General features: G+C 38.9%; 2 protein-coding genes across 2 annotated transcripts; one reads left to right on the forward strand and one right to left on the reverse strand.

The window, feature by feature from the left end:
* Positions 1-5,814: 5,814 nt before the first annotated feature.
* LOC141816278 (putative plastid-lipid-associated protein 2, chloroplastic) lies at positions 5,815-7,774 on the reverse strand. Its single transcript, XM_074704087.1, has 3 exons — positions 7,311-7,774; positions 7,028-7,226; positions 5,815-6,215 (listed from the first exon to the last, which is right to left on the reverse strand). Exons 1-3 carry the CDS (start codon positions 7,772-7,774, stop codon positions 5,904-5,906), a joined length of 975 nt encoding a protein of 324 aa, XP_074560188.1. The 3' UTR covers positions 5,815-5,903.
* Positions 7,775-9,416: 1,642 nt separating this feature from the next.
* On the forward strand, positions 9,417-10,434 carry LOC141816277 (ethylene-responsive transcription factor 3-like). The gene has a single exon (XM_074704086.1). The coding sequence runs from the start codon at positions 9,534-9,536 to the stop codon at positions 10,143-10,145; it is 612 nt and encodes a 203-aa protein (XP_074560187.1). The 5' UTR covers positions 9,417-9,533; the 3' UTR covers positions 10,146-10,434.
* The last annotated feature ends 733 nt before the right edge of the window (positions 10,435-11,167 follow it).

An 11,167-nucleotide genomic window follows, 5' to 3' on the forward strand; every position in this document is an offset into this window, starting at 1 on the left:
CTTCACCTCCGCTGCATCCTTCTCGACTTCCTTTTCAACCATAGTGGAAGCTCAAATTGAGAATCGACCGCGCGATTTTGGGAGAGACGGGATTTTATTTCGGGATTTCGTTCAGGCCACGGCGGAGGAGGATGAACAGTAAAAATCCTCGCCATGTCAGATGTCGCGGACGAGGCGCGTAAACAGAGCGCGCAGGATATCATTCCTGTATATATATATATATATATATAAATTATATCTTATTTATATTCATTTATCTTTCGTTTCTTCTTTAAAATAATCTCAAATCCTCATCGCTACTTTGATCGATTGATTTACCATGTTTGTCGTCAAAAACTTAAAATTGATCATATATTTAAAAACTCTCGACCTAAGTTATCAATTGATACAACTTTTACAAGAAAATATCACTACTTTAAAATAGTCTCAAATCCTCATCGCTACTTGGAACTAGCACGTCGGTCCTCTTCTCTCGTCAAAGTTGCACAATATATTTTTATCATAGTCGTAGATTCTCGTCATAAAAAATTATAATTTAAGAAAGCTTAGACTCGCTTTCAATATCTAGAATGCAATTTCAAAAGCTGTGATGTATCTCAACTCATTTTTTTTATTGTTGAGTCTAATTTAGCATTTAAACTTTAATTGATTAATTGAATTTGTATTCAATGGGTATTGAAGAAAATAATTTCAGAGATATCATAATTGTTTCAATTAAAATCAAGCACTAAGGTCAAAATTTTTAAATTTAAATTAGTTTTCAACTCTTTAAATTCAAAATTTGTGAAAATGAATTTACATTAATGTTTGAAAATTTAAAAAAATCAACTTATATTTTTGAAATATAATTTTTAAAATTATTATATGATTATAAAGTAAAATTTAAAATTTTTAAAAATTTTCATTTAAATTCGATTCTCTGATTGAAAATCTTGACTACGTCCCACTACGAACTAAGCAACCAAATAGATCCCTCGAACTAACGGCATCATTCGTGATACAAGTATTGGATGTCATCTTCCATTCATCACCATCATTCTCTCCGCAACTCTCAAATGGGGTGGACCCTACGACATTATCTTCCACATCTTTTCTTCTTCCTTTGACTACTCCTTTATTTTTTTTATCGTGTTCTAGTACTCTATCCACATCATTATTTTTAAAAATCAAATTAAATCAGTCGACTGATCAAATTAAATCGAGAATCAAAGATCAAATTATCTTTTATTCTATATTAGAACAAAAAAAATCAATTATCTTAAAAAATTATCGTAAATCCATAAACAAGAATAGACACTCATTGCGTTAAGTAAGAGAAAATAACTACAATGATAACAAAATCAAATGTTGATAACTTGCATTTCGTGATTTCATGAACTAAACTTGCTATTTCTTTTTAAGTAAGAGGATAAGAAGATTCGAGTGTGGGACGATTGTGTTAATGAACTAGTTGGACCGTTGACCCACCGCGTAATCTTGTCAATGTAACCTTCGTGCGCTTGAGGCTCAGAAAGCAACAACTCATTGCGGTTAGTTAGTCTACGACCAATTTGTCGGGAAGCTTCATCTTCTTGGATGGTGACTAACAATCGAGAAAAAGAGAAGATGACCGAATGGATGGAGGGGGAATGAGTACTTCTTCACTTGCCTCTTGTCGGAGGGCTTGACTTTCTTCTTAATAATTTAGAGCAATCTTTTAAAATACACCTTAATATTTAATTTAGTAGTTTTTTATCAAAAAGGCTCCTAAAGTTCAATAATTGATAAATCACCTCCTCACACTTTTGTTTTCTTATTAAAACCCACCCAAAGTTTAATAATTTTTAAAAATAAAGCCCTAACATTCCATTTGAAGCATTTTGAAAATTACCCCAATAAATTAGATTAATTAGCAACAAGTCTATTTTATTAGGTCCTAATTTCTCCTCGTTTTATAATTCTGATTCTGATTCTGATTCGACGGAGAATTAATGTGGAAAAAAATGGAAAAGGACATTCATTCTTTTATTCTTTCAGTTGTTTATATAATGAAGAAGAATATTCTCTTTCAATTAATGTCAGTATATAGTAATCTCACATAAACAACCTCTTAAAAAAATATAAGATAAAATTACGTATAATATATCCAATATAATTTAATTCTTTTCTAAGATTCTGTAGTATCAGACTGTCATTTTTTTATTTTTTCATAGTAAATCTGTGTCCCTAGATTTGATACATCCTTAATTAAATTGAGCAATAAAGACATGATACTGCACTAATAACAAACAAACAAACAAACAAACAAAAGCCTAAGTGAATGCATCCGATACTACACTACGGATAAACCTTGATCTTTCTTTTTAAAATTATCGTGGGATCGATCGTATAAGACCGTTAGAGTGACAGATTCCATCTTTTAGAGAAGAATTCAATTGAATTATAGGCGATCGATGATAGTCTTCTGCAGTAAACATAAAGAACAAAGGCCAATTAAAGGGCATAAAGTTGCCTGCAAGGCAGGGCAGTGCGTCGATGTGAACAGGGAGACAACGACTCCAATCAGGTCGGCAAAGAATTTCCAATATTAAAGAGTAAAAAATAAAATGGATGTCTTTTTATTAGAATCTTAAGAATAGGAAACTTAGTGCAATAGTAAAATTATTATCATATAATTTAGATGTTACGACACGTCACCCGCCACGCAGTACCACGATGGACGTTGTGAGGAGGAAGAAGATGGTGAATTTCGGGACCTGCAAACACCAACACCGTGAAAAGGAAGGTCACGGGTGTCCCTGACTCGACTACTCCGATGCTCAAGTGGAAAGGAGGAAGAAACAATAAGTTCTAAGTAAGAAGAAGTTAGTGCTTGTATTCCCTTACCTGTGTATGTAATATCAGGAAAGTTATATAAACGGAGAGAGGAGAGAATTATACCTGCTTATCTTATCGTTAATTAAGGAAAATATATGTGCGCAATAGATTTTCTCAGAGGAGTTATTAAGGAGAATATTATCTTGTCAGAGGGGATATCTGGATATCTTGTCAGCGTATGAAAATATTAAGGAGAATATTATCTTGTCAGAGGGGATATCTTGTCAGGATATGAAAAATATTATGATCATCCGCGATCATTACGGATGGAATGTCCTCTTACCGTCATAGCTCCGCATCAGGTCTCATATATGCTGGGCGGCGGTAATGTGAATGTTTGACAGATTGGATTTGATTGTGACCGCCTGAGAGATTCGGCGGGCAAACAGAGATTGGACCGCAAGGATTGTGACCGATGGCTCAGGGCAAGTGGTCGAGGAGGAGATAAGCGAGTGATCGGATAGGAATTCTGAGTCGAATATGTCCAATTAAGTCCAATCAATTGATCAAGTCAATCGTGACAACCGGGTCTCACCCGCCTGTGCCACATGTCTGGACAAGTTATCATCTTTTGTCTAACGTGCCGTGATCTAAGACTGGCCTTCGCAGGCCTACCCATAACAATATCAAAAGAGCATCCTATTTGACCCTGGTATATTTTTTTTTTTCAAAAATACTCTTAATTTTATAGAATTATTTTATTATAGAGAATATAAACTCTAGGATAAAGTAAGAGAATCTTATTTTTGTAATAAGGAGCACCCTAACCATCATATTTAAATGGAATCGAAATAAAAATGTAAGTGGGATTTTCTTATGTGAATCTTTCAACAAGATATGTCCCACAAAAACTCTAAAGTATACCGTTTGATTAAAACATATTCTTCTTCCACCTAAACAAAACTAAGATAAGAAGTTTTGGATAAATTAGCACTTTTGACATAAAGCATAAAGTACATTTATGTTTCTACTTCACAAATATATTATTTTTTAGACATTTCTAATAATATCAAATATTATTCTTATTTTAGCATTTGTAATTTTTTAAGTTTTAGCCTTACGATCCAATAGGTATTATATAATTATAATAGTTATGATTTTATAATTGTTACAACTGTATAATTATATATAATTATGAGATCGTAATTTTACAATACAATATTGACTAGTATTAATACAAATAAAGTATCAGTTATGATTTATAATTACTATAATATAATATTGATCAATGTTAATAATGAAATAAAGTATTCATATTGTAATAGATGCATAATGATTTATTAGTTGCTAAAATATAATATTATTAATATTGATTATAATTGAAATATCTATATTATAGTACTATCATATATGTTACAGTCTTATTACGAATAATTATGAAATCGTAGATGTTATAATAGCATAAAAAATAAGAGTAAATTTAGAAAATAAAATGTACAAGATGTATAAATGAAAGAGGGATGCCCTCTCGATGATTCCAAAACGTATTTTTTATTTTTATCCATATTAATAATAATTACTCTGTTATTATTATTTATTTATTTTGGATGAAAAATGACACTAACTGTGTAGGAATTTCGCTAACAAAGACGGTAGCCCAAATGTCATAGGCAATGGGTTAAAAGGCTCAGCAAAGGCCCAACAAGAAGCCCATCATGATCAATGAAGGTTGAGCTAGATGTAACCCTAAGTAACCTAGACTAAACAAGTTAAGCGAGATAGACTAACCGAACCGATCGAATAAACTGACCGAATCAAGTATTGTTCTGATTATGAAGATTTTTTTTTTTCAAGAGAACTAAGAGAGCTGAATTGATGCTATTCATGTTCTAAGTTTAAATCAATAATTAAGATTTGATGTCGAGAGTTTATAATTATATGTTTAAGTTGAGTGGATAATCTGATTGAATAATTATTTTCTATTTGATTTGATAAGATTCAAAATTTGAGTTTTGCTACAATATTTATTTGATTCAAACTAAAATATCCTTAATAATTATGTTGAATTATGAATGTTAATTAATATAATAAATAATAATTATAAAAAAATACTTTGATATTATAGAAATGGTTCCACTTACATAATTCACATTAGTATCAATATTGTAAATAATAATCACACCTACAAATATAGCTTAACAATTATAATTACACATTTCAATTGTATTTTTACTATATTTCATTGATCAATAATAACTATTTTTGATGTGGCGGAGACGACAAAGGTCATGTGATAGGCTCCAAACTCGATCAACGCAGAGCCATACCGGTCCGATCGACTTGAAATCGAATTCAAGTCAAACCAACAGGTTTAAAGGTGGAGTCACATAACTACATTCTGACCTAAATTGAGTCTAATGGGGGTCTCAGCCACATGAATAGGTGAGTAGGAGTAACAAGGACATGTTCTAAGAATGTGAGCCAAGGTGCGGGAAATGCATAAAGTGCACGACAAAGACTCCTCTCACTCTTCCAGGTAAGTATAAAAGAGTGCTCGTATAGACGAGCACGAGTATGCAATTAGTTTCTACTAGCTAGGCACTTCATTAACTCCTTTTGCTTCTCGATGGTTGACTTGATCGTCGGAGGGATTTTGCTAAAGTTCACCTTGACCTCCCTTCTAATTTTGTCCAGCAGCGGTCTTCATCGAAGTCAAACATACCCTCAGTGATCATATCTCTAGGCCTTAGGCCGACAACAAATACTCTAATTTTTGTTGCTCGACTTGATGGCGGCTTAGTCACTTGCCGACCCGGTTAACTATCAATGTAATAAGAAAGCACCTGACTCAAGGTGACTTGACCCTGTCCAATCTACTTACGATGGCCTAGTCTGAGTATTCAAGAAGTCAACCCATCTCCTGATCTCAACTAGATCAATTTTATATATAGTTAAATACATTCTCACGAGTTCTTATCGAGCTGAATATCAAATTCATTCACGAACATATTATTTATTTATAATTTAGAGTGAGTTCTTCTAAAATGTTTGCCATTACATATCCATTTCTCACAAATCTAACAAACAGAGAAACCACAAAACTAGCATCAGTTCAGAAGAGGGCTACCTTCCTTGATGAGCACGAAGATGTCGCCCCTATCGCCTCTCGAGATCCTGAGCTCCTCATCCAGGTAGGTGGTGAGCAACCAGGACTCTGCATTGGTGTTGTTGATGGGTATCCTAAGTGGAGGTTGCCTGGAGATGGTCTTTGCAACTGAAGATGCTGCACCTTGCAGGGAATTTATGATGCCCTGAAACGGAGATAGATCGATGTTGTGGCCCAGGAACTCCACCTTGTCAGGAATGACGATGTCATCAGTTAGCTGCGGGGTTCCCACAATGCCTTCTTCGAACTTGATCTGAGAAAAGCAGCAAGCTCACTCAACAAGCTAAATGTTTATAGCTCCTTAATGGTAATTCAATGTCTAGATAGCTAAATGTTTATAGTTCCTTGTTCAGACAAAATGGAAATCAGAATGTTTAGATAGCAAACTTGTTTTGCAATTTAAAGGAATCGATGAAGATCGATCGTTTGATAAACATAAGGATCAGCCAGGTTTGGAAGAATAATTCTCCTAGACAACAAATCACAATAACATTTCTAGATGTACAAAACACTTTAGAACTAGAGATCTAATTAGAAGGCTCTTGAACTGATTGAGAAGTAGTAACAAAAGTTCTCATTTCATTATTTACTCCTAACTCTTTGGTAGATCTCTTGGATATAAATTATTGAGTAGGAACTAGAAAGGTTTACTAGCACACCAAGTGGATAGAAGTTCTTCAGCCACCTATCAAAATACCATCTTGTTGCCTGAATTTTTTTTACATTAACCTCTTGGAATCAGCTAGAAGGATAGGCTACCTTATCAAGGCAGAATTAAGCTGAAATATTGTGTGGTAGAACAAAAATTGAACGAGAATATCAAGATTTCCCCAAATCTAAAGTTGCATCCATTCATGAATGATGAATCAATAGATTGTAGAACATGGAAACTATCATTTAGGACGTGCAGGATGATTTTCCCAAACAAAAAAATGAATGAGAATATCAAGATTTTCCCAAATCTGAAGTTGCATCCGTTCATGAATGTTGAATCAATAGATTGCAGAAACTATCATTTGGGGCATCCAAGATGATACAAGGAGTGTAGGGTAGGGACTAGTATACCTGCACTCTCTTTGGACTCCGAACTTCAAATTTGGCGTTGGTGGTGAGTGAAGTGAAAGACAGAGGCCCTGCAAACTTCACAGAGTTCACCGCCGTAAAGCTCTCTGAATCGATGGTCTGAGAAATCTCATCCACCTTCACCAGCTGCGGCAACCTCCAGGATCCCAAAAGTGGAAACAATTGCGAGAACGAAGTATAACTGCCTCGGAACTCAAACGATTTAGCCTATCAAGAACGGGTTTTTGCTAAAAGGGATTCGAAATGGAACGAGATCGAATCTTACGCGAGGATCCACTTGCCGTTGAGGAGGGAGAGGACATCATTGGGGGCGGGGATAGGGTTCTTGACCTCGAGGTAGGAAATGAGCTCCAGGATCTCCGCCGTCGTCTCGCTCGACGCCTTCAATCCTCTGTCAGTGCCGGAGAGCAGATCGATCAGTTTCCTCTTAAGCTCCGCCGTCTCGTCCGGCTCCGCCACCTCCAGCACCGCGACCCCGGCACCCTCCGACCCCTGATCTACGCCGTCCTCCTCACCCCACTCACCGTCGTCTTCGTAAGCCCGGGTGAGGAACGGGGCGGGGGAGGAGAATAGCTGTTGCCTCCGTCCGCTCGTCGATATGGGGGAGGAATCGAAGACGGGGAACGAAAGGGCAACCGCTGATAGTCGGCCGAGCCGGGAAGCGGAGGAGAGAACCGCCAGAGGAGCCTTGACGGCCAAGGAATTCCAAGAGGCGACGGCACCGGCCATGGAGAAGCGCCGCGAAGTGCAAAGCTGGCTTGTAGCTTCCGATCTCGCTGGACGAGGAAGACGAGGGTTTTGCACAGCTGCGAAGTGGGCTGTCGCCCGGCTACATTTATACTACTCTAGGCAATCCAACCAGCCAGTGCCGTGTGGACACGTGGACGTTAGTCTCTATCAATTGGGGGTGGATCTGAAAGCTCATAAAAGGAAACTTCTAGAACCTTCTTTTGTGATGTATATTATTTTATAATTAAAAATGGAAATAATCCTTTTTTTAAATCTTAAATTTTAAGCCCTACCTAAACGAGAGAAGTTTCTATAAACTTGTATTATAAGTTTTAGTTGGGATCCTTGTCGCAATAAATTTCCGTCACAAATTTGTAACGAGAATCTGGACCGTTCGATTTTAAAATAGAAGATTAAATCCAAGCCATCGCAATCACTCATTCAATCTACGACCTGGATTTAATCTTAACTTTAAAATCAAACGGTACAGATTCCCGTCACAAATCTACGACTTTTTTGTATAAGTTTACGAGATTGCTATACTGCGCGATAAATGCGAATGCGACCCGTGCGCGACTCTCTAACTCACCGCTACTGCCGCCGCCCTCGCCGCACCGTCCAATCGCCGCCTCGGCCGCGATCGACACACCACTCACCGGCGCTTCGGTCGGCGCATGATTCTGACCGGATAATGATTGAAATTTGACGAATTTGGTCAGAAACAGCCGCCCCTCACTGCGCGGCCACTGTCGATGGCGATCGGGCCGGATTTCGATCGAATTGCGGTTGGAGACCGACCGAGGAGGTCTTTCCTCGGCTGGTCTTCGGCAGCGATTCGATCGAAATCCGACCTGACCGTCGTCGATAGTGGCCACGCCATTTCTGGCCGAATCGCGATCGGATTCCAGCCAAATTGCGGTCGGAGATCGACCGAGGAAGGACAGAAATGGCGCTGCCACTGCCGACCCTATTTCCGACCAAATTCCGTCAGATTCCGACCACTATCCAATCGGAATCCGACGCGGACGAAGCGCCGATGAGCGGCGCGTCGATCGTGCCCGAGGCGGCAGCCGACGGTGGTCGGACGGCACGGCGAGGGCGGCGGCAGAGGCGGTGGATCACGGGTGTCGCATACAGGTCGCGGATTCCTCATCGCATAGCGTAGCATTTCTCTTAAAAATAAATAATTTTAATAAAATAAAAATATTTTTTTAAAATTAGCATTCCAAATCCCTCGTGCTCGATCACTATTCACTGTACCGAAGTTTCGCTACCGGCACGATGCTTTTGCAAGTCACTAACTGGTTCGGTCGGATCCGATTGCACATGGTTTCACGTGGGCAACACGTGGATCACAAATCGGATTCGGAGCTACGTGTTTAGATCCGAATCCCGTATCGACTTCAGCGGGCCTACAGGAGGAGGGCCCTGAGTTAACGTCAAGTCAGAGGAAAGGTACGTGGAAGGGTGTTCGCCGTGGGTATCGCGCCACTGACACGCCGATGGAATTTACTTTTTAGAAAATACTGATAATTTGAGGGGGTACTTTCGTCTTTTCAAGCTCCGCATATGCAAGGCCACCGGAGTTTATAAAACAAGGAGCCCGAGACGGTTCTCGCCGGCGATGATGGCGATGGATCCTTTTAGGTTCGTCTTCTAAGCCTGTTCGTCATCTTCATCGAACTTCCGGAGGGGAAAAGAGTTTTCTTTTTCTTTTTCTTTTGTGTCGATTGTGTTTTCTGCGATTGGGTAGCTGGCGATGAGGAAGGGCCGCGCGCAGGTGGAGAATCGGACTGAGACGGCGGAGAGAGCTTTGGGAGCGGTGGAGATGAGGTTCCGCGGCGTTCGGAAGCGGCTCTGGGGCCGTTTCGCGGCGGAGATTCGTGACCCCTTGAAGAAGACGCGGATCTGGCTCGGCACCTTCGACTCCGCCGAGGACGCCGCTCGCGCCTACGACGCTGCCGCTGTCGCCCTCCGAGGGCCCAAGGCCAGAACTAATTTCCCCTTACAGCCCTCGTCTTTCCCAACTCATCTTCTTTCCGTCGCCCCCGCGGCTTCTGGCTCACAGACCGCTCAGAAGCTGGCATCTAGGAGCCAAAGCAGCACCGTGGAGTCCTCCAGCGGTCCAAGGCTGCCTTCTTCTTCGGTGCCGATCCGTCTGCGGCAGCCAGTGCAGAGGCGGAAGGTCAATCCTCCGGCGCCCCCGCGTCCGCTATATGGAGACGATGACTGCCACAGCGACTGCGGATCCTCTTCCTCCGTCGTCGATGACGACGACATCATCATTCCTTCCTGGCGGCAGCCATTGCCGTTTGATCTTAACCTTCCGTATCCAGATGATGATTTCCAGGACACGGTTCTCCGCCTCTAATGAAGGTCTCCAGACCGAGAGAAGAGAACAAAATCGGAAAAAAAGTGGTTTCTTTCTTGTCTCCTGAGTTCTTCTGACTTCTCCAATGAATACTTCGATCTATATGTACAGGGTTGAATTGGAGCTTTGAAAGGTAACTATAGGTAAAATTTCTGGATTGGATTGGATTGTTAAGAACATAACTGAGGTTTCTCTTGGTTCTGTTGCCATTTTCCTTTTGTTCACTGTGGGAAAAAATCTCTACTCAATTTGTCAAAATGGAAAAGGAAAGAAATTCAAGAAGTATCAAGCTTAGAATGCTCAAAGTTCTACCTTTTTCTTGTTTGTTCCCTGCAGTATAGCAGGATCTGTTGATGAACATTTCATGTCAAGCCATAAGAACTTACCATGATAAATAGTTATTTGATAACAGTCCTTTACAATACATGGACTTGGATCTGCTTCTATTTTGTGGTCTATGGGTGAATCTTTTCTACTTAAATTCTTTGTTGTGCAGAGAGTTCTTCTTTTGTTACAATTTTGGCAGAAGATTCTTCAATGCTTTAATGTAATAGTAAATAATTGCAATTCAATTACTGTTTCTTAGTATAGTGTTTACATATTCAAGGTAGTGATCTCTTGGACTGTGCTAAAGCTAATCTTTCAGCTATTTAAGTTTTTGAAAATCAGTTACCTGCAGGTTTTTCTTTCTCTAATCTCTACTTGTTGCTCTCTTTTTCCTTTACCAATTTTGAAATTTGTGTGAAATGACTGTTTTTAACATTATGGTAGCCACATTTAAGCTTTTGTATCTTCTACAGCTTGTCTTCCACATCCTAATTTTCTTAGTTTGAATTTACATTGATCTTGACAGTGTAGTGTATTTTCAAGTCTATGGTTCACTAGAAATATTCTGTATGTAATGCTTTAACTTTTTTAATTTCATTACCTTTCTTTCAACTAAGTAGGGGAATTAAAATCCTATAGATAACTTGTTTGATACATATCTGATATTGATTAAAAATTCATTTTATTTTTAATGT

The sequence above is a fragment of the Curcuma longa genome, unplaced genomic scaffold, assembly GCF_044706935.1.
Source record: "Curcuma longa cultivar G26 ecotype Majalengka, Jawa Barat unplaced genomic scaffold, ITB_CL_G26_1.1 contig_15895, whole genome shotgun sequence".
In the NCBI taxonomy this organism is placed as follows: Eukaryota; Viridiplantae; Streptophyta; class Magnoliopsida; order Zingiberales; family Zingiberaceae; genus Curcuma; species Curcuma longa.